The sequence below is a fragment of the Molothrus aeneus genome, chromosome 5, assembly GCF_037042795.1.
Source record: "Molothrus aeneus isolate 106 chromosome 5, BPBGC_Maene_1.0, whole genome shotgun sequence".
Lineage (NCBI taxonomy): Eukaryota > Metazoa > Chordata > Aves > Passeriformes > Icteridae > Molothrus > Molothrus aeneus.
In genome coordinates, this window is record NC_089650.1 from 42,513,929 (window position 1) to 42,538,779 (window position 24,851).

Consider the following 24,851-nt stretch of genomic DNA (forward strand, 5'->3'; position numbering starts at 1 on the left):
AGTCTGCTACATGCACAGAGGCTCTTACCCCAGGGTTAAAACAAGGCAATTCAAGGTTGTTTCAGAGTGTGCTGTGGATTTATAATCTCTGCTAGAAAGCTGCATGATGACAGTTATGCAGCATTTGCCATGTAGTAACTTGGTACCTGGACATCCAACTACCCCCCCCCCCCCCCCAAATCAGATAATTATGGAAAAAGAGTTGCAGTAAGAAAAGTGCTAAGAAAAATGTAATCTGAGGAAAGAAAAGAATGTCAGACATGAAAGGTGGTTTCTATAAGAACTCATATTTAAACATTCCTGGCTGGGGAGAAGAGATGTTTCAGATTATATGAAAAAGTTTGAATCCAAAAATTTAGCATCTTGTTCTACTACAATAAACTGCTTCAGTACTGAGAACATATTTAGTTCTTTATGGCTGACAAAGCTGAATTACATCCTAAGCAGCAGCTTTCAATAATTATAATAGATAAAATAGAGAAGAATGGTGAACTTGGGAAACAGGGTTTGTAAGATCAAATGGAAGGGCTTTGTCCAAAGACTCTGGAGCAAGGAAAAAAATAAGTAGACTTTATTCCAGTCCTGTGTGTCTGAAAATACTGAATCTGATCTCTATTGACACCAATTATACATTCCCTAGTCCAGTAAACTGGACTTAAAAGTGAAATAGATTAAATAAGTACCAGCCTTACTGCATTTCACACAAGTCTGGTTATTCAGAAACTATGTTAAGATGAAGAATTGTGTAAAGCACTGTGTAGAAGTTATAAAATCATGTTGTTTATTCAGCTATCCTTCATGTAAAAGCACAGATCAATTTCCAAGTACTTTCAATTCAAGGAAAGAAAGGGTGGAAAGGTAAAAGAGAAAGAAAACTTCTTTGCATAGATTAACACTGACCCATCCAATCAGTTACAGAGCAGCTTGGAACAGCTCCCAAGGCTAAAGCAGCTCCCTTCCCAGTTTTGCTTGTCCAGATGGAAGATGAACACACTTCAAGATTTCAAGCAGTGCTTTGGCTTGGAATCTGATGTGTTATTCCACTTTTGGTTCTAAAAACCTGTCAAAACTTATTTGCTTATTTCAGATAGTAGTTGATTAAAATGTTTTGAGGCTAACAAGATGCACTGTACCAGGAAGGTTGTGGGGGGCAGTCAAGGGAGGGAGGGAGGAAGAGTGTCCTAAATGAAAAAGGGAAACAATAAAATGAAAGAAAATTCAGAGTCTCCCTTCCTGAGCCTGAACCCTTCCCCTTCACCTCTTAATTTCTATGCAGCTTTTAGATAGCTGAATTATTTCATCACCTTATAGATGTTGAATCAAAATATGGAAATATGCTGTCTTTATTCAGATAAAATTCTAGCTGTTTGTTTGGTTGTACACATCGTGTTTTTTTACCGCCTCTTAATCTAATGAATTTTTCTCTATTTCATCTTACACTCATTTATCTGTTAGCCTTTAAATTTCAGTACTACTCAAGCACATTACAGTGCTAAGGATATTACACAGTGTTCTAATGGACACCATCAGAAATTCTGTATTTGATCCAGGTACATCTTATTACTCAAAATACGCTACTTGTTTTCCAGCATTTGAGGCTACTGCCATCATATGAATTAATACAACAGAAATGCAACAGATGCTTCCATTAAACTTAAGTGTCAATCCTGTGCTCTCTTTGTTGAAGGTCTCTGGTTCAGTCACCCTTTGTAGTCTTTTCTGCCACAGATCTGCATCAGGTATTTATTAAAATAAATACTAATAGTTTTTAATTAGTATGCATTGCAAGAAGTATTCTTTGAAAACCTGAAGAACTGCAGAATAATACAGGGGCACTGGAGGGCTAAAATCCCATGGTTAAAAAACTACTGAAGAAATTCATTTGCTTTGTTCTTTACTTATCAGGGTCACCAAGAGAGGCTGTAATATAATAAAACAGCATGCAGTGATGATAGGAGACACTGCTTTATCCTCAAGAGAATTTCTTTTGCAGTTGTCCTCTCGGTTTAATCTTACTTCTGTGGCATCTCTTACTCTTCTTACTAGCCCAGAACTAGGGTAAAGCTGAATAAGCTATCAATGGAAAGAATTAAAAAGTAGACCATAAACTGAGTTAGTGCACTAATAAAAACAATGCTGAAGTGTATAATCTGGTTTTTTCACATTTTACAATACAATGTTTTTAAGTTACACCACCTATTTAGTGAAATAATGCTCAGCAACATACCAGTTGCAAGCAGGAAGTCAGAGGCAATTTACAACTCATATAAGGTTTCCTCCTAGGCAGAGAAGAAAGCAATAGCAGAAGAGCTTAGGTTTGTATTGAGAAGACTAAGATTTTTAAGCCTTTCTAGTTCTGTAAGGGCTATAGAAGCTAAAAATATCTTTTCTTACCCCATCTGTCCTAGATTTCCTTTGTACTACCAACTTATTTGCTTAGTTTTCATTCAGAGATTCAGACCATGTTTTTTCTCAGGTGTTGGAAAATTGGAAAATATTTACTCAAGGAGAAGATTTCAACTTACCTGATGAAGATCACTGCCCAAAACATATTCCTGGAAGTAACCTGGTGCAGCAGATGATGCTCTAATTGCTTGCCACAGCTTATATTGACAGCCTCCCATATAATGGGACTTAATGCCAGGAAAATGGTTGTAGTTTCTAAACACAAATGCTTTCAGTGGTGTTCCTCTGTTTACAATGGTGCTTACTGCAGCTACCTAGTAAATGAGGAGGAAAAAATTAGTTATATATGATGATAATAACCATAATATGAGAATGAAAGCTTCCCACCATATGAAATTCAATGTATACATTAATGCACCTTTGGAATCTTACTAGGTTCATTATTTATTTACATTTTTTTAATATCTAGCTAAATTTTAAAAGGGAAAGTAAAACACAAACAAGAGACCCAAATCCCTAAAGAAAATGCTATTTTAAACCGGCAATTAATTGTTTCCATGGCTATTCTGTTTCTATGAATATCTATGATATTTAAACAAAATGTGGGTGTCAACTATGTGATTTTAAATACTTTTCCTTTTGAAATAGTATTTCGTTCTCAGAAGTCTGTAACCAGCAATACAACACTGCCATTAAATATGAATGTCAGAACTGTCAATCAATTTCTTTCTCCAAGAAAATGATTACTTTATATTGCAACTGGAGTTAAAGAATTGTAGTAAGAATCTCTCCTGCACAAGAATCAAAGTCTTTCAAGGCTTTTTTTGTAAGGATACTAAAATGTCAGTAACAAAAATCACATATGTTCATCTAAGTGAAAAGCCAAAATGGTATTTCCATCGAAAAAATCCCAACTATGACAACAAAAAGAATATATCTTACATATCTAATCACAAGGAGAAAGTACATGTAGCTATGGATGAGTGTTAGAATGTGCAAGACCTTTAGAGGTGATGCAGCCAGCCTGGCTGGCACTGTCAGAACAACACTCTTCAGCAGCCAAGTGGGTGCTCAATTCTATCTTGTTTACTGTATTACAGAGCAGGGTGTTTTCATGAAACGTTACTCAACAGCACAGCTGATGCTGTGATATCACTGTATACATTTTCACTCTTCAGCTACTTAATTTAAATAATTTTATTCACTGTAAATTAATCCTTATAGAAAACAAAAATGTAACTTCTACATTACAATGCAAAAGTAAAACTGCCTGATTCACCCCCCATCATTTGATGCAGGAAGTTTCCTGTTTTTCTCAAAAGGAGGGTTTAGTTCTAAGCACTACCAGAAGCAGTAAGAAAAAAACTTCAGAAAATATAATAGAAAACTTATTAAAAGGATGCTTTCATTTTTGGCAATACCCATATACACTCCATGATGCAGTCTATGTTGCAAAGTGCTCAGCACCTTCTGGAAAAACCCATCTTGTAATGAATTTAGCAGCAGCAGAGCACAGAACTGTGTTTAATTTTGATTTTGCTGTGCCTTGTAAAGAGTGCCACCACTGACAGAACTATAAAGAGATTAGTGGGAACAGCTAGTTTCAGCTCTATTTATATTCACATTTTATTACTGAAGAACATGGAAGGAAGCCAAAGATCCCAGTTCAAAGATAACTTTCAAGTCAACACAGGATAGCTTCTCTCTCAGAAAGCAACATACCACACCAGCCTTTTCATGTCCTTGTTTTAGACACGGACTAGGAACGCAGTCAGTAAGGCACACGTTTCTATGTTTAGAAAAATGTGAATATCTTCCATTTAACAGTAAAGCATTGAATATAGTGCTATGACACCAAAACACCTGTTAATTACAGATTGTTCTGAAATATATCCTATTATATTTCGCTTCTTTCTTCACACCCTATCCTTCACCAAAAATAAAATACCCTTGCTTTCTCATCTTTCACTCTCATGCTGCTGTATGTAACACCCCTCCTATGACTTAGTGCCTTTTCCATCAGACAGGAAGAGAAGAGATTTTGGGGCCCAAGAATATGAATGGAGAAAACCAGGTACTCCAAACAAAGTGAGAAGAAACCCTGCCCTCTTGCAACACAGTAACACAGATCACAGCTTACAGGACAGAATCTCCAGACACTAGAATTCTTACATGAAAAAAACGAACTTGGCACAACACCAAAATGCTGACCCAGTATTTCTACACTTACAAGTTTTTTAACATCTCTGCAATATATTCCAACTAGAAGTAATAAAAATATCAGATATTGCTGCCAAAATTTAAGAATCTAATTAATTTTTATCCTTTAAAAGCATGGGTTATCACATATAGAAGCCTGAAGAGCACTTTAACATTCATGCTGTCTATCCAATGTTCTTCTAGGTACAGAATTTACTCAGAACTCTTAAGAGTATTTGTGAAATATACAATTAGTATTAACCTTAGAAAACTGTACTTACCTTTGGACATTTGGACTTTCTTGCAGTTTCAATCATAAGATTTGAGCCCATTTTTTCTCTAAAAAAAGTGTAAAAAATTGAAAATGCTCCATCAATTTAGCATGAACAAGTGAACAACATACATTTTTATCATCCTTATTTCTGAGACCTTCGCATTTAAAAGAAGCAATGTTTGTATTTCAATTTAACAATCCCATTTATATAAGTGACTTCAATGCACCGACACTTCAAAATCTTCTAGCCTGTTGGAAATAAGTCTGAAGAGTGACTGAAGAGGTCTTGATTCAAATACCTAACCATAAATCATTACAATTACTAAACTACATAGTTAGACCAAATACTTTGCCACATTTAGGAATCAAAAGTCAACATCCTTATGAAGTGGTTCTACAGTAATCAAGAATTACTCTTCTGTAGTTACAGAAACAAAAGCTACAGAGAGAAAGATGTGATTCCATATAATTTAGAAGAAAGTTAAAACATCTACATGTAGTCTTCCGTAACAGTAATCCAATATGCATTTACCATTCCTTTCTGAGGTAATATTTTCTCACATGAATACATTTCATAATCACACTAATGGTCAGCACTGTAATTTATCATCAGGGTCAGTATTCCCATTGTCAACTAGAAGATAGTCCTTCTGCACAGCAGAGGAGACTGGAGCAAATTAGCATACTAGCCAGTGATCTCACCTCACCATCTACTTCAACTTTGATTTGCTTACAATAAAGGCATAAAGGTATAATAGAGACTGGGTGGTCACCAAAAATTATTCCAAACAGGCTTTCCTTTAAATCAGCAAGCTTTCTTCCTCCCCTAGCAGACAGGTGCATCAGTCTTGTTTTGCAATTTTGGTTTTCTATACTGCCACACTTTTAAAGTAAAGATATTCCATGTGCTGTTATTATGAAATCATCCATCTACAGCTTGCACCCATGACAGGAGGGAGTAGCACTTCCACTGTTAAAAACAACAACTTTATCTACCTACTCAGGTCAGAAGACAAAAGAATCTTTAAAGGCTACCATAGCAGCAGTCCTCCATGCAGACAGTAGACTGTATATGCAATTAGGACAATTTGCTCTTCTAGTGGATATTTGTGCTTGAAGGATGGCTGCACACATGTCCTTGACAGGGAGGAAGGAAGGCAGACAGGTTCCAGTCCTACAATGGAAAACTCCCGCTGACACAATTCTTGTACCTGTAGCACAGTTTTGTTTTTGCTTTGATTCTAGTCTCAGAATCACCAGCCAAAAGGGGAAGAGTGACATCTGCACTCATTAACTGATTACAGAAGGAGATGAAGGCACACAGATCCATGAAGTAGGAATAAAAGAAATGGGACTGACAGAGGTGAGATATCAAAGCCATCTACTGATTTGCATCACTTTCATCTATTTCTGCAATGTCTGTATTAGGTATTTTTCCCAAACCCCAAATGCAAAGATTAAAAAAATGCATAAGCAATATCCTCTGCTTAATTATGGGAACCATCAAACTGAATAACTATCTCATCACATCCTGTTTTTTATGAAGGCCAGAAACTCCAGAGTAGGTACAGAGTACCTACTCTGTAGAGTAGGTACAAGAAATCCTTTCAACTACTATGCAACTTCAGACATTACAGTCTAAGGAGAAAAGTTTAGTATCACCTCCACATTTAGTTTAGTTCTGTTGCTACCATTAATACTGTAATTGCATATTAAACAAATGCATTTGTCTCATTGTTTAATTTTCTTTTATGAAGTCACAACAGAAGCAATTCCACAGTTTATTCACATATTGTATTAAAAAATAAAGCCTTCTAATTTTATTGAATAGTCCCCTGTTATCAAAGAAAAGAAGAAACTGGTAATTCTCAAGATGCCTTACTATCTCAAATTACCACTTTAACACATTTGCCTTTGTTAATGTAAAAGACTCGTAATGTGTGTTGTCTTTAGGTTACTTTTTCTCCAATCTTGCAACAGAAATATTCTCTAAAATGGGGAAACCAGGACTGTAAATAATATTTTAAATGAAACTATGTTGTAAATTAATGTAATGGCATTATAGTATTTTATGTATTTTCAATCCCAACAGTCACACACTGAAACATCTTGTCTGACCACAAGCATACAGATGTTTCATTAAACTGTCCGTGGCAACCCAAATCACTTTTGATATTAAAGTTACTTTAAATCCTGTAAGCATTTTACATTTTTCCACTCATCGGTTATTATGCCATCCTGTTTTTCCATTTATCTACTTTGTGTCTGTCTGTGACCTATGTCCTCTAGACATGACCTACTTAAACAACGAATCTCTTTCACAAACATTGCTCTTTCATTGCTTCAAGTCACTAATATTGCAACACTTATTTCAATATTGCTATGAAGAACATATTGTCAATCATATGCTGGAAGAAACATTCTAATGGGCTACAGCAGTGATGCAAATATTTTGGAGAAAGAGCACTCAATACAAAAGGCAAAATTGTAACTTTCACCCTCTTCTAACAGCAACAGTAGTACCAGAAAACATCTTTACCAAACCTACAGAAGAGACTTTTATACCATGTGCTGGTATGGAATGTGTTACCCAGCTAGTGACTAGAGAGCAGTGTCAATTTATATTTCACTCTGCAAAACAAATACAAATAATACAAGTATTATTACTTGTATTCCCAAACACATGCATTATCCATTTTCCTACCAAAAGAGAACACAATTTTTATCCTACGCTTCATACAGTGAATGCTTCTCAAGACTATAAATTCCCAACATGAGATTTTCGCTAGCTTGTGAAAACTCCTAGCTGCTCACCAAATTTCTCCAGTAGTTTCTTAAGACAGCATGCAAGAAGAAAATTTTATATGTCAACAACAGTCAAAAGAAAAGAGAGAAGTTGGAACTAAGAGCCAGGTTCTTACAAATGCATTCAGTATAGCATTTTATATACTGATATGTTGTAAGTAAAATCTTCTGCATAACGTAAATCATTAAAACCAGTCCTCAAATTGCTACTCAAGAAATACATAAGAGTTAAAATAGACATACATAGAACATACGAAACCAATTACCTATAGTACTCTGAACAAAATGTCAGTTAACCAAAATTAGTTGTCATTTTCTGAAATGCAAGTTATAATATACCCCATGAATGCATAGAACATTAGACCAATGAAATATCAACTTAATTATTTTCATCAAGAATACCTTCTGACAGAAAATACCACCTCTGATATTGTGGTAGGACTAAACACACATTACATGTCTGTACACTGTCAGTGGATTGTCTCTATTTCAAGCAAGGCTGATAAGTTACCATTTAAACTACAAAAACACACATAGCACAAGTAATGCTTTTAAATTCAGAACAAAGCATACAGCAGTTTCCCCATGCTGTAACAATGTTAGACCTGACCTTCAATATTGATGTACAGAGATACCATATACCCTTACAAATCCCTTCTCAGCTCCAGGCCCCCACACCACAGGGAAGCCTCTAGGAATCCCTTCAACAAAATGCTGTGCAGGCATAGCAACTCCCTTCAACATTGAAGGTGACCAAGAAGCCATTTTTGATCAGCACATTTATTTTTTAATATATTATCCATAGACTAAATTAATTGCCTGCTTTTGTCTATTGCACAGGAGTTCTTTACCTCCCTCATGTGCTACATGTAGCTGCAGAAAAACAATAGTATTTTAATTAAAGTAATGTAAAATACTTTCACATTAGGTTATTGTGACTTTCACAAGACTTCATTTAATTGGGTGGGCAATGAAATGAGGGAAGACAGAGAAAAATCCAATTTCTAAAAAAACCACCTTTAGATACCTGAGAAGAAAAGCTAATGATATTAGTTTGATAAATGCATTTATTTCTAAAAATATGCAAGCTTCTTTCTCCAATTCATCAAAGAAGTAAGAAGCTTAAAATTCAGACACTACTGGTATTCGCACTATTATGTCATAAAAATTCTTTTAATCCCATAAAACACAGTAATTGCATTCCCAAAGGAACTTGTTATTACTTATCAAGAGGAATCTTTTACCATTTCACATTGTCTCTCAGAAAAGATTGTTCAGTTCTTTCAGTGGCAGGGTCAACTTATGCTGGTGGGGAAGCTATGATATTAGCTTGCTAAAAATGGTAAACAATTGAGCTATCAATACAAATACAGATTAATAAAACTAAGAAATAAAACCTGTAATATAATAATTCTTTCTAGTGGCTTTTCCTGAATAGCCATCAATGCAAGTGAATACACTTCACAGGCAACTCTGACACTGCAGATAATTTTTCATTGCAACCCTTACAGCTCATTTCCCTTTTAAAGAAAGTGGCAATGGACAAAGCCCTCCAATATAGCAGCAAACATTAAAAATCTCTACTACAGCATATTATTTCATTTCTCACCAATCTCCTCTACTAAAAAGGGCACAGCAGGTGGTTAGTACAATTTGTAGCAAATCTGTAACGAGTCAGATCTAGCAGAGCTGGCGGGCATACAGGAATATCATCAGAAATCAGTGCAGTAAAGCTTACTTTATTCCCCAGAAACATAAATCATTACATTAAAAGCTTCCAGCATCTTGGTAAATATGAAAACAGCTATTTCAAAAGAATGAGAGTATATGTTAATCCCTTCTAGTTGTTTTAAGAATCTGCACACCAGTGAAGCAATAACAAAACCAAATGCACTCAGTCATTGCACTAATTATTTTTCCTCTGATTATCTTTTACTTACTTGAGCATTTTTTCCCATATATCACTGTCATAAAAGGCGTGGTTCCAGCCCATTTTGACTGTTCCAACAATGACATTCTGCTTAAAAACATCTGATCCTAACTTATGGTACAGTTCTTCACAATCATCCAGGGGGATATGGAACAACCCCAACATAAAAGCTAATATAGCTCCTGAAAAAAACAAATATTTTGCAATATTACAAAAACGTATCCTGGAGTAAGATTACAAAGATGGATTACCAGTTAATGTAGTTCATAGGTTAACAGAATATCTGTCTTGAAACAGCAAGACCAACTGACATTTATTTCACTAAATTCCTGCTCAGAGATCACAAACCATGTTTTAAAAGAACATACACAATACAGAAAAAGTCAATTTTCAAAAACAGAAATATGAGAAGTTCAAACATTGTATTATTTAATTTTGCAGATTACAACAAGCATATGGCAGAAAGCTAATGAAATCTACTACTTTACTTGGAAAGAGAAATGAGTAAGAGAAATCTGTGCTGTGGTACTAAAAATTTATTTGGAGCATTATTTGCTACCATGCAAACTCTTAAGTTAACAGAGAAATATTCTAAGAAAATTCTGCAAAAATAAAGGAGATTCCAGTCATTTGGATTACATTTGGTTCCAACCATTTATAATTAGTTTCATACATGCTGCCATCTAGTGTGTCCCTAACAGAAATGATGACCTACCCTTGCAAAAACAAAATAACAGCACTCAAAAAGCATTGCTGCTAAACACCATTAAAAGAACTGTGGAAAAATACAATTAATGCATTCTTACAATTCTCAGATATATTAAATTAAAAGGGACACACAAAACTTTAAATCTAGTTGTGCCATACTGTGAGAACATGTAATTAAGCATTAGAAATAATTAGGACACATGGTTTTTTCAATCTGGAAATAAATGCCATAGGCTTGAATACAGTTAATTTTAAAAGGTGCCAATTTTTGAAAGAGAGTAAAAATACAATGCATGTGCAGAAAAAAACTACATGCAGGAAGTTACAGAAGGCTTTAAAAGACACAGGACTTCCAAGCCCTCTTTCACTCTCACAGTGCCCACCAACTGCGAGAGCTGAGCATTAGCGGATTGATGGTCTCAGTTTCTTAAAAGGCAGCTCACATCCTTAAGGCAACCTGGGCCTACTTGACACAAAGTTTCATCATACTTGACACAAAGTTTCATCAAGAGAAACAATCTCAATTGCCAAATCACCAGATGTCTGTATTCAATGCAGACTTAACACCTAGCAGCAGAGAAACACCATTTTCCTGAGTCATGCAAATCCTCTACCACATTCTCTTTTTCTAAACTCTCCAGCACCAGTTCTAAAATATCACATATCTGCTATTTTGGTGAGCAGATTCAAAGTATGCAGAATCTATTAGATCATTGCAATGATTTTTCTCTGTGACTGCCTGCATTTATACCCTCTGACCCCCAGTGAAGAGAAGCATGGGGAAGATAACCACAAAGACAGTGATGCTGAATTCACAGCAGGGGCATTTCCAAACTTCAAAGGCAAAACAGCTGAACAACAGTAAGAAATACAAAAACTGCAGCAGAAAAGAGAAGTACAGTGCACAAGAGGCATCCTTCCTACCATTTAATGCATCACTCTTGTAAAGCACAATTCATTCAACTGCAAGACTACTGGCATATGTACTGTCAATACAAACAGAACTGCCAGACAGACATGCACAGCCTCACCCAGACATGTCTTTCCATTTATTATTGCAAACTGGACAACTGCAGACAAAAGCTTAATTGCATAAACAAAATTTAAAAGAATATGCTAAGTATTTACTAGCAGTCATTCATAAATTCCAAAAGTTGAGGAAGAATTAAAAACCAAGTTAGTTCTAGTGACAGTAGTGGGAGTAAATTAAGAACACAAGGCCTCTCTATCCAAGGTAAAACACCTTTATTCATTGAAGACAACACTGGAGAAGTGTTTTGTAGGGAAACCATCGTCCAAAGAAACCTCTTACTGCTACACTAACTAATGAAGGATTTATTTGGAAGAGTATTAAAAATGTAAAGCAGGGAACTATATTGTGGCTACAAACAAATTCTGTCTAGGAGACCTAAACACTCTCCTCTGCTATTTTTAGTCTATTAAGCAAATCTCTTGAAACATACTTCATCTACTCAGGGTGATCTGTGTTTAATATAGTTTCTGATCGAATAGAAGTATGACAAAAAAATTGAAGAATGTGGGTTTCTAAAGGAAACTGACCTAGTAAACTACAGCATACCTCCTATGTTAAAAAACATACTTGTGCTGCTACTGGTCTAACAATTTCTGAAGGAGATTACTGTATTTAAAGGAGAAACTTATGCTTTGGAGTTTCCTGCTTTCTAGGGAGGAGTAACTTATCACTGAGTCACAAGTGTAAATAAGTCTGGGTGCGGCCTGTAGACATCATCTAGTCCAACCTCCTGTTCCAACAGGTATAATTAGAATAGGTTACTCAGGACTTGCTCAGCCATCTCCATGGACAGAGATTACAAAGTCTGAACAGGCAACTCTTTCCAGGGTCTGACCATCCCTGCAAGAAAAACATAATCCCGTACCTAATTATAACTTCCCACACTCCAACTTGTCTGTTGGCTTTTCCCCTACCCCTGTACACCTTAAAAATTATTCTAGATCCATCTTCTCTTTATTTTCCCATTAGCTGAACGAGGAAAAAGGCCCACCCTTAGCCTTCTCAAGGCCAAATTAACCTGGTTATTGCACTCTCTCCTTTACATGTCATGAGCTCCAGCCCCCTGGCTCTCTGCCAGATGCACCCAGTAGAAAAACACACCCAAAAGATTAAGAGTTTATAGAGGAGCCCATAACAAGACCTTTGTGGCCAAACAGAGATACTTCAGTTGTTGGGTACATTCTCATCCATGCAAGCCAATGTAGTCAGCTTTCTTTGCTCTAGAGTACAGTGATGATTCACATCCCACTTGTTCCAAACAAGACCAGGTCCTTTCCTGCAAAGCTGGTTTCTAGGCTGTCAGCCCACCTCAGTCAGCCCACCTCAGGCTTTGTATTTGGATTTACTGAACCTGCCAAGCCATTTCTCCAGCCTGTACAGACCCATATGAAGGGAAGACACCACAGCATTGACCACTTCCTCTATTAGATCATTCAAGATCTTGCTACAGGTACATTCTGTCCTTCTGGCAGATAATTAATAAAGATGAAACATTGCTGTTAACTTAATAAAGGAAACATGACTGACTCAGCACCAGTTCTTGAGGACTATTACCTTAGCAGTCTGTAAAGCTCCATAAATACCTAAGATAACTGTTTCTATGTGCAAATTGAAGATTTCACATAAATTGAAAAAATAACAAATCAGTTTAAAGCCAAAAGTTTGCCATGAACTGCCCAAAGTTCTTATTCAGAAGCAAAAAAAAAAGGACTCTAGAAATGACAAATGTACTTTCTCAGCTTACATTCTAAGTTAGAAACTGAAAAATCTCTATTTATTCTCAGATGTTGATAGCAAAACTCCAACTTGTGACTTAATAATTACCTGTGCTTACGCCACAGATGTAGTCAAAAAGTTGATGAACCGGCTTTCCAGTTAATTCTTCTAGTTTCCGTAGAGTCTGAAGTGCAACTAAACCCCTGAAACACAAAATTCCCCTTCACATACAATGGCAGTCTTATCTTACATAGCTCCAATCATTTTTCAATCACCTTTACTTCATTATAACTAATTATAATTGAAAAACTGCAACAGTAAGAATCCTGAGTATTTCAGTAAATAAAAGAGCAGCAGGACACAGTTGAAATAGAATGATGAATACTAAATATGAATGACATACTCAGGCATACCAAAAATAGTATTCAACAGCTACAGCCACGTTGTTTTACAGCAAAGGCTTGGGAGGTGATCAACTTCTGTGGATGTAGACTAAGGATAGATTTTAGTTGCATTCCCACTACACAGCACTTAAATTTTGGTCTTAACAGGGCTACATAATGCCCCTTGGGAGCATATTTTCCAGTATGGGGTTTGCTTGGCCTCAATTCAATGTATCTGAGATAATGGGAGAGATGAATTAGAGACGATCAGATTCGTGTTTCTCTATCACAAAACAGTATCTGGAGTGCAGCAGTGTGAACTCTGTTGGGATAGAGCAAGATAACTGTGTATGGCAAAATGAGCACCAAAACAAACACCATTCAAGGAGAATTGCATAGAAAAACAATACCCATCCCTTAGATAGTCAAATGGGACAGAAATGTAACTCATGTAACTCCTTGGGCATTTATCTATCAAAGAGAGACTGAAATTTTACTTCTAGTTACAGTATGAAAAAGGTTACAAGTACGTAAAACCCCAGAAGTTTTACCTTGTTCCTCCTCCATCAATGGTGAGGACTCGAATTCCCCAGCCTTTCACAGGGTCTGTATAGCCAATCAGAGCTAAAGTTTCTCTAACAGCAGCCTGAAGACTTTCATCATTAGCCTGTCTCAGTCGCAACAGGCATGGGATTAATTTTTCCTATTGATAAATACAAGGATATTTCATTCTAACCATATGTTTAAACCAAAAGAATCCATTCTGAAATTTACTAGCACAGCATTAAAGCACAGAAGTAATATACCAGTTAAAATTGGAAGAAAATGTCTTCAAATCTGTATTTACCAATGTTTTTCTCTAACAAAAGAAAGAAGGGATGTCAATATTATGCTGTACACACCTCATTGCTATAGTAACTACTATCATTGCTACAGTATCAGAATTAAACAAGCAAGATGTTATGTAAATATTGTTAATAGCTAGGAAAGCTACATTTACCAGTTTCATTTTATTGACTTAGTATCACATCAGCCAAGTGCAGACTCGAGTATGAGGCACATCAAGTGCAGGCAAAACCCCAGACTTGCTTAGTAAGTACTGCACTGCTTCAAAACAAGAAATGCCTTCTAAGTACACTAATACCAAAACAAAATTTAAAATGCTTTCCCACATGGAGTATTTTTTAAATGGACATTACCACAAAGATACATAGCATTGCAATCAAAATGGGAGTAGTGAATACACTCTTTCATAATAAAGTAACTCACATATATTTATGTGAATGCCTGACCTATACCCTGCTCAGATGATTCATCTGAACTGCACTCCATTCCCAAAGGCTACTTCTTCCAGAAATTCTACAATCTTGGTTTTGTCAGGTTTGTCACATCTTGTGGAAAAAGGCACAAGGGTGACAAATGCTGTGATTTAGCTAGTACTTCTAGAATAGTCTACCACCCACCTCCTGCCCTCTCAATGCAGGGAAGAAAACAAGTAGGACTAGATTGCATTAACTTGGTTAATGGTGGTTTTCCTGCCACCTCTCTTGGAAGAAAGCATGTAAACAAGCATAGAAAGTACTGTGCATTTACAGATCAACTGTACAGCACATTCCCATTTGGTCAACTGCCACAGGGGACACAGTGTACGACCTTTATCTACCACTGGAAAAAGCTATACTACCTATCCACATGACCATGCCGTATGCTTCTAAATTAAACATTGCAATCTCAAGAGCCTTTAGCTAAACTCACAGCAGCTTGCATATGAATCTGCTTCAAACAGCTAAAAAGTTATAAAAAGAGACACTCAAACTACAATCCTTGCAAACAGGAAATATGACTAGTCCACAAAAGCACAGAAGGAGGTTTTATGTTGTTCTGTATCAATCATTTGTCAGATTGATTTTTATGTAAGCATAAAAACTATTGGCACCTTAATTGCAACTCCTCTGCTCTCTGGAAATTCTAGAAGATGATAGGTCAGTTCTTCAACCCTGTTGATGCAGACTTTTAGATTAGTGGATCTCCGCAGGGCTTGAACTAAAGCTCGAGTCCTGTTATCAATACTCACTCTTGCAATGATCTAAAGAAGACAAACAGACAACATAAAACTACTCTGAGAAATGTGTAAAATTTGTCAAGACTAATTTCCAAGTGTTATTTTAAGATTTCTCAGAAGCAATGAACAGCATGTTGTACTAGAGAGCTCCTATAGGTTCCAAGTAAGCACTGCTTAAATTGTCAACAGATATCTTTTGATTCTTTATTTAGTAGAAAATGAAATCAAGTTTACAGCAAGAATACCCCAAACCAATAGGTCAATATGTATTCAGATGGACTTTCAGGGCAACTCTCTGTATTTAAACCATTAACAAACCATAAACTGTAAAATTACTATAACTACAAAAAATACCACAATTAGATCTATCTGTAATTATGGACTCTATGCATATATGAACTAAATATATGTACCTACAGCACACACACACAGAGGTGTGTGTGTGTGTGTATATACATACTTAGACACTGTATATAAACTTGCATAAACAGATCTATACCTGCATAAAACATCTAATACTTAAACACTGATGTATCTATACCTACTTTTAAGTACATATATATATTTGTAAGTTCACAAATAGTATGCATGCATATAGATAAAAACTATATCGTTTTATATATGTATTCATTTATAAAAGTGCACAGAATAAATCAGAGAACAGTTTGGGTTGGAAGAGGCCTTAAAGATCATCTAGTTCCAAGCTCCCTGCTGTGGGCAGGAACACCACATATATACTTATATATAAGTAAAAGTATGTGTACATATGTATGTAAGTATATAAACGGGTATATACTGATTTACATAAGTAAATGTGTGTGTGTCTATGCTTAAATATAGGTATATACACTAGTGCAGCACATATGCACACTTGTATAAAACACACATAGAAATAATACATAATTAACACAAAACAAAGACTTGCCTTTTCTCTCTGAAGAGACAGATGTTTTTCCCTCTCTTCTGCAGTCTTGGCCTCTTTTGCTTTGTCCTCATCACTCTTCTCAGACACTTCTTGTTCCTGCTGTTTACTCTTTTCTGGTGAAACAACTTTTGTATCAGATCTTAACTTTGGAACCAACCCACCAATATAGCTGTCAACAAAAGCTTGTACGCTGTTACTGGGATATGAAAGAAAGTCAGTAATACTTTTTTTAGTGGAAACTGGGAGAGCAGTATTTGTCTTTTCAGTACCCAAGATCTCTGCTTCAGAAGCTAAAGTGCCTGCTGAATTCACTCTCTTTTCTTCACTTGTTACAGTATTTGCTGATGAATCAAGCTTATTCCTCTCTTCACTTTCAGAGTCCTGTAATAAAGCATTCCTTTTTCTTCCTTGTTCCATAACAGAATTGTTAAAGTAAGAGTTGATATGATCAGCTACGAAGTTGTAAGTCTCTCCAAAATTTGTAGAAAAGTAGCTTACATGAAAAAGGTGGCTTTTAGTAGATGCTGAAACTTCTGGGGTATCTTGACAAGTGCCGTTTGAACCTACTAACACAGATTCCAAGTTTTCACTTGCACAAGTGGATTTTTTTGCAGCTGGGCCTCTGTTGCAATCGTCCTGAGTTTTGACATCTGTAACTTGCTTATCATTTTCTAGATTTGTGCTGATGTTATTTGCATCTGCACTACTTTTATTTGCTTTACCCAAAGTACCTGAATGGGACTTTAATCGAGCTATCCGTGACACCAGCTCACTGTGAGTGCCAGACACTGCCTTCGAAACAGATTCTATGGTATTCTTAATTCGTGACATGCGAATGCTCACCCTTGTAAGTCCTTTAGAAGAAGAAGTTAAAAGTTTGGAAACTCTGTAGTATAAAAACTCATGGCTACAAATGTACTTGTTATACCAAAATGTTCTGCTTTTGGCCCACTTACACCAAGGCTCACTTGTATGAAAAACTCTCAGGTGTGCAGCATGATTTGTCCTCCAGCAGGCTTTAGGTCTACAGAAACACAGGTATTTGTTTCTCTGCTTCCACCAAAGACTTTTTGGGTTAATCAAAAAGAATAAATATGCATCCAAGGATAAATGAACTGTCATAACTTATAAATAATTGCACCTTTTCTATGTTGCTTTCTACTTCATTCCAAAAAATATATGTCAATAATTAAGTCCCGTAATGTAGTGTTGTCTGAAAAAGAAAAAACAAAACAAAAATTAAAACCAACAATGGAAACCCCAAATCAGAAACAAGATAAACTAAAATCACAGAGTTGTTTAAAACAGATGAAGCTTCTGTATCCTTCTGGTAAACACAGACAAACATTCAAATCAAATCAAATAATCTCATGGGAAAATCCACTGCTCAGGACATTTGGTAGGTAGCTCACCCCAACATTTCAACACGGTACTCCCTAAAGGACAGTTTAAGCCCATCTTGAGCAACATGTGACATATAGTACTTAATGACATATAGAAAATTGATTGCTGTTTCTTCAGCAAATTATCTTGTGCAGACATAACGTTTCAAATGTCATTATATACCCCGTAGCAGAATTCCTCACAGGGGAGAAGTGACACCAAGTGCTGATGAAAGTTCAACAAAACGTGCCCATCCTAAGAGCCAAGTGCAGGATATAATCCTTACTCTGCAAAGAAAGGTGCAACTAGTGGAGCGGCGTTTTACACAGCACACCAGAGTTGTGCTGATATCGCAGGAGCAAAACCATTATTTGCCGAAAAAGCAAGCCCAGGCTTCTCCAGCGCCCGTGACAAATGCCGAGAAGGGCTGCCAGGCAGGCACACAGGCCAACTCCTAAGCAGGCCGACTTCACAGTGTGAGCAGAGGTGAAGCCCCGCTGGCAGCACCATCGTTACTTACAGTCTCCTCTGCCTATGCCGTGCCTGTCCCGCCGGGTGACCGCCGCGCAGCCGGGCTGCGGGCCCCAGGCCGGCCCGGGCTATATAAGCACGGGGGCGCCTCCTGTCCCGGGGGCAGGCGCGGCCGCTGTTCCTGCCTTGCGCCATTTCCCCGAAACGCTGCCGAGAGCGGCGTTGTAAACAAGCACCGAGTCCAGGCCCCGCTGTCCCCGGCCCACCTTCCGTTACGCGAGCGAGCCCCGCGTGCCCGGCACGCGCTTATCGTGCTCCCCCCGTCCTCATTTGCCCCACGACCCGCTGGAGACGCGGCCCGACCCGGTGGCGGCACGGCGCGGCCCGTCCTGGAGGCGGTACCTGCTGGACAGTGGCTCCCGCCTCCCCCCTCTCCCCAGGCCGCCGCCGAACGGCAGGCAGGGGCCGCGCCCTCGCGAGCGGTGCCGCCCCGGCGGAGCGGGCGGGAGGCGCCGGGGCCCGGCACCACAACACCCGCGGCGCGCGGCACTGCGCCTGCGCCCGCCCCGCGCGCCGGAAACAGCTGGGGCGCGCGGCAGCGCCCCACGGACCGCCGCCGGGGGGGGGGGGGCGGAGGGGGAGCTGATGGGGGTGACGCGCGTGACGCGAGACGGCTCGCGGGGCGGGGCGGGGCCGGGCAGTGCGCGGTCAGGGCCGGGGCGGGGCTGCTGCGCCTGCGCGCGCGCCGGGGCGGGTGGCGACGTGCGGCGCGGCACGCGGAGGGCGGGGCGGCGCCGGCGGTGGGCGCGCGCGGGGCTGCCGAGGGCGGGGCTGGATGGGACGGGGAGCGATATCCGGGCTCAGGGCCGCTCAGTGCCCCGTCCAGCCTCGCTCTGAGCGCTGCCACGGTCAGGGCATCCACATCCCTGGGCAACCTGTTCTGTGCCTTTCCACCCTCACAGGGAAAAATTTCTTCCTCATACCTAACCGCAATTTCCCGTCTTTCCGTTTGTGCCCATTACTCACTGTCCTGTCACTATAGTTTCTGTCCTCTCTGGCTTTTATGTCCGTCCCTTTCAGGTACTTGAGGTCCCCACAGAATCAGAAAGCAGCCCACACTTTCTCGCCCTGTCCTTTCACGGGAGGTGCTCCGGTTCCCTTACCAGCTTCATGGCTCTCCTCTGGGCTTGCTCCAAGAGGTCCATGTCCTTCTTATGTTGAGGACTCCAGAGCTGGGTGCAGGTGGGGTCTCACCCAGGCCCAGTAGAGGGGCAGAATCCCGTCCCTTGGTGCTGCCGCCCACGCTGCTTTTGGCGCAGCCCAGGACACGCCTGCCTTTTAGATCAGGCACAGCGGAGCAGGTTGTGCCCCACGCTGCTGCTAGTGCTGGGCTCTTGATGCCGCACCCTGTGGAGTCACTGGGAGCAAGGGGCTGAGAAGAGAAGGGTCCCTACCCAGCCTTTGTAGCTCCTCACTGCAGGTGCCTAGGGAATATGCTCCCCCCTATCTCCTGTTTAATGCTCAGGCAACAGTGACAGCATATTTTTCACAGGTTGGACAGGATTAGGGGGCACCTTGGTCTTCCCCAGCCGGACTTCAGAGCAGCAGCTGGCCCTGAGATTCCTGCCTGCACGGCCTGCCTGAAACAGTTTTAATGAAGTTGCCAAAACTTCAGGTGGCAATGGTAAGAGAGGATGGATGCACTGTGTGCTCAGGTGGAAAAATGGAGTCCTTACCATCAGGGTTAGGAGGGTCATGTCACGCATTTACAGATCCCAGTTGTCTGCTTCTGTTCTTCCTCACAAATAAAGAAGTAAATTAATTTTCTTGCCTTGAATTTTATTCTTCAAAAGAAAATTTATACTCCTTACAGATTGTAATTTTTATCATGTATTTTTTTATAAATTGCACAGGTTAAATTCTCCACATCTCCCTATGTCCTAGCAGGACATCCCTATCTGGATACCAGGTGCCCACCAAAGTCACTCTGTCACTCCCTTTCTCAACTGGTCAGGGGAGAGAAAACAGAACAACAGGTTTGTGAATTGAGATAAGGACAGAGAGAGATCACCCACCATTTACCATCATGGGCAGAACAGACTTAGTGTGGGGAAATTAGTTGGATTTATTACCAATGAAATCAGAGTAGGGTTATGAGAAAAAAAATCATGTCTTAAAACTTTCCTCCCATCCTTCCCCTCTACCAGGCTCAACTTCACTCCCAGGTTCTCTCCCTGCTCCCCATACAGCAGAGCAGGGGGATGAGGAATGGGTTCTGCAGTCAGTTCAACACATACTGTCTATGCCACCCCGTCTTCCTCAGTGGGAGGACTTCTCAACTCTTCCCCTGCTCCAGCATGGTGTCCCTCCCACAGGAGACAGTCTTCCACAAGTTTCTGCAGTGTTAGCCTTTCCCATGAGCTACAATTTTCACAAACTGCTCCAGCAAGGGTCCCTTCCACAGGGTCAGTCCTTCAGGAACAGGCTGCTCAGTGGGTCTCCTGCAGATTCTGACACCAAACCTGCTCCTGTGTGGGCTCCTGTGTTCATGGGGCCACAGGTCCTGCCAAGAGCCTGCTTCAGTGCAGGTTTCCCATGGGGTCATAGGCCCCTGCCTGCTCTGGAGTAGGGTCTGCCAGGACCTGCAGGGGAATCTCTGCTCCAACACCTGGAGCACCTCCTTCCCCTCCTTCTTCACTGACGTAAATGCCCTCTCGCATATTCTCGCCCCACTCTCCCAGCTGCTGTTGCTCAGAAGCTTTTACCCTTTCTTAATATGTTATCACAGGGGCACTACCACCATTGCTGATGAGCCCAGCTTTGGCCAGTGACAGGTTCATCTTGGAGCCTGCTGGAATGGACACCTGCCAACACAGGGGCACCTTCTGATGTTTTTTGCAGAAGCCACCCCTGTAGTCCCACTCCCCATTCTTCCCCACCAAAACCTTGTCACATTAACCCAATGCAATGACAATTTTACACTCAAGGCATGTCACTTCCTTGGTGAAGTACTCAGTGGCCACAAATTACTCACAAGCCACATATTATCAGGATCCTTTTCATACCCAGGTGCTCATCTGTTCCCTATTAAATGTTTCCAGAGTTGCTGCCTTCTGTCCTGTTCTGCTGGTATGGTCTGCCTGCCTTGTTTGTAGATTACTGCACATCCGGTTGTATTATCCAGTGGGGGTGTACTTATGTTTTCAAGATTTATCTACTCTTCTTTAATTTTTCACAGGATTTCATTATAAATGCTTAAGCTTATTTTTAAACCAAATACTTCAAACAGTAGTGGGGTCTGCCCTAGGTGCCAGATGCAGCTAAGCAGGGAGGTTTCACTGCCTCTTGATGTATGAGTTACTTCATGTAAAAGCCTGAATGCTGTTATGAGAGCAACACAGTACAGATACTTTTAGAATGTGTAGCAGTGTCAGCTTAAGCAGCTTCCCTGGGTGTGTTTGCTCTCCTGTAAGGCCCAGGGCTCTAGTGTGTTTGCCAGTGTGCTGAACCGAGATACATCTCACCAGATGACTTAAGAAACAGTCACCCATCTGAAGCCACAGTCTGAGGTGGCTTTAAGCAGGGTGGCTTGCTTTCTTACAGCAACAAAAGCTAAGGCAAAACAAGACCTACAACTTCAGTAAGAAGGAAGTTTGGGCATGATAAGCTTCATCCTGCCAGGGCACATCCTGCCTCTCTTTGACTGGCAAATAAGGTATTTGAGGCAGGAGGCAACTGATCCCTTTTAGCTGCACATGTCCTTCCTACACAATCACACTTTATCCCATAATCTCATTGTAAAATTCTCTCCTGTGCCTGCTCAGACGTTTGTCTCACCACTGGGATATGTACAATGAATGGTGTGTTGATTCACACCTTTGCTAAGGAAAAGATTCAAGGATTTCACATTTCTGGTCCAATCACAAACCCATGTGTTCTTGCCATATTGCTCTCCCCAAGGATGGGCAGACCTGTCTGATCTGGCATGTTCAGAGGTGTGTGATCCATCAGCTTCTCAAAATGACCATGAAATGATACAAAAGAACTGAAAAACACTGGACAGGAAAAGATAAATTGATGTAGTCCCAGGCACAAATTTTGCACCATCTCAAATGTTTTGCCAATTTAGTATTCTCTTTACTGTAGTCATGACATTAAGAAGAAATTATCTCAAATTTATTTAAAGGATTGACTACTAAGAGAGCTTATAAAATCAGTCTAAGATGAGTTCATTGTGTTTAACTAAATACCTACTTTTTAGATAAGAGAGATGAATCCACATATGGTATTCAGATAGAGGCTACCTCTGTAGTTGTTTTCACATAATATAGATATAATCTCATTCAAATTATTTGGAAATATATTTAAATTTTAGTAGGATGTATATAGACTATTTGAAAAATACTTCCATTTCAGTACTTTCCCTGGAAATATCAAGGGAGAAATCTGTTCTTGTTATTATTGATGGGTTTTTGTTGATCTCTATTAGGTTGCATACCCAGCACTCAAGCTCTTTCAGAGTGGTCCCATGAAACATGATTGTTTTCAGTTTAGTACAACACTGAGAGTGGTTTGATTTTAATGCATTCTTTCTCTGCTACTAAATTAAAAAAAAAATAATCAAAGGCTTTCAAAACATTTGCTCATTATACCTGTTACTACATGATTTTATGGGTAGGATGAAAACTTGTAAATCAAGTTACACATCAGTTGTGGTGAATCTTCCTGTTTTAAAGGGAGTTCTTAGGTGTACGTGATTTTTGTCATGTTATAGCCAAAGTATTGTGGTGTCAATAATTCTGGTGAGTTACCTGTGTTCATTTATAAGCATGCTATAGTTTTTTATTCAATGCCATTAATTATTTGTCACATTCATATTTGTATATGTGTCTTGGACTGCTGCTTGGAGGGAAAGTCATAAAGGGTTATGAGGAAGTTTGATAAAAATTGGATTTTTACCAGAAAAAATGGTTCCAAAATTTGTCAGTCTAGGATTCTCACTCTTGATCTATGAAATGAGGAAATTTTTATTTTGAGAAAACAGCTTTGCACATACTTTCACTGTATGTTTGATAAAAAGCTATTATATGAATAGCATTTTTATATATAGCATTATTTTCTTTTTACTTGTCATATTGATTATGGATGGTATTCTGAAAATACAGAACTATCACCTGAGAGACTCAAACAAATTTGAAAAAAAACCCATGTATTTCAAGGCACTGTGACAAGTTAACATATATTAGTAGAGCAGTATTCTACTAAAAATGGTGTAGAGAAAACACTGTTTTGTATTTTTATCAGCAGAATATGACATGGACAGAAGCTAGGAAACATGTAGTGCTAGCAAATATTTTAGGCTTTGCAAACACAAGTATTCTGTCTCTTAACACTAGATGGCAGACAAAAATGGGAAAACATTTCATTGTTTTCAGGGATAGAATATTGAATACATAACTGCCAACTTGAATAAACATTCACTGAAAACCCTCAAAGTAATCAGAATTCAGATGATTGAACATGTGCTTGTGACAGCATGGATCTTTCTGCAGCCTTTCATTTGGATGTGGTTTTTGGCACAAACACTGAAAATAATCAAGTGGAACTTCTCCACATTATTTTCATATTGCTTTTTTATCTGTTACTTCACTTCAATATTTTGCTCTTTTCAAAGAGCTGAAAATTCTCGAAGCCTTAGAAAGGGTTAAGCAACTCAAATAAAAGAGAAATTTTCAAAAAAACTGTCCTTGCCAGGTGGTCACATCATTGTGAAATTGTCTTCGGTAAATCCAAAGAGCAAATGATGTAAGACTTAGACTGCAGCTGCTTAGTATCTTTGCCTTGCTTCAGTTACCCAAAGTAATCAGGCTGCTTTGCTCCTTATTGTCATTGAATCTTAGACAATAATGTGTAAGTAACATGTTTGCTAAGGGAGCAACTCTCTTAATAGAATATTATAGTGTGCCAAATATTATGTAATCAGTTCACCTAGAAGCCAGTGAATATTTTGTATCATTATCCCCTTCCTCTCCCAGATACATCCTCCAAAAAAGAAGGGTCAGAATCCCCAAGATTCTGAATCTCACTCTAAAATGTCAGTTCTCTTAGCTAGTTGTGATGTGCATACACAGTACTAGAACTGTAACAAATCTCACCAAATCCCACCTTGTCTTTCTTCCTCAGGGTTTGATTTCCTGTGTCTACACTGCTCATAGCTGATGGTCTCCACTCTTTTGTGCATTCTAGAAATCATCTGCCAAAACAAGAGTATACCAATCAAATAATTATAAACTAGACATGAATAATGTAGTTGATTACTTAGAATTTAAAATTCAGACTTGTGTTAGAGGTCATATTATAAATTCCTCTTCGGCCCCCTGTGATTATCATAAGAGTCATTCTGTTACCTTTCATCACTCAAAAAGTGATAGATGCAAATTTTGTTACTGCAGCATCTCATTGAGTGTATGATTGTGCAAGCGTCATCTTGCCATCTTATTACAGAAGTTCCATACCTTCTTGGTGATTTCTCATGGGCATCTCCTTGCAGCACTGA

The 24,851-nt window shown here is 39.0% G+C and overlaps 1 protein-coding gene across 2 annotated transcripts in view; it reads right to left on the reverse strand.

The window, feature by feature from the left end:
* Positions 1–18,821, reverse strand: part of PNPLA8 (patatin like phospholipase domain containing 8) — a 36,998-nt gene extending 18,177 nt beyond the window's left edge. Inside the window, exons 1-8 of one of the 2 annotated variants that reach the window (XM_066550446.1) lie at positions 18,698–18,821; positions 16,442–17,654; positions 15,391–15,540; positions 14,006–14,157; positions 13,180–13,274; positions 9,625–9,796; positions 4,887–4,944; positions 2,526–2,720 (exon numbers count right to left, since the gene is read on the reverse strand). In XM_066550446.1, coding sequence (XP_066406543.1) covers positions 2,526–2,720; positions 4,887–4,944; positions 9,625–9,796; positions 13,180–13,274; positions 14,006–14,157; positions 15,391–15,540; positions 16,442–17,563 — 1,944 coding nt within the window. In that variant the 5' untranslated portion in view covers positions 17,564–17,654; positions 18,698–18,821. Of the gene's footprint in view, positions 1–2,525; positions 2,721–4,886; positions 4,945–9,624; positions 9,797–13,179; positions 13,275–14,005; positions 14,158–15,390; positions 15,541–16,441; positions 17,655–18,561; positions 18,583–18,697 lie in introns of those variants that run through there. The other variant, XM_066550447.1, reaches the window with a different exon arrangement.
* Between the last annotated feature and the right edge of the window lie 6,030 nt (positions 18,822–24,851).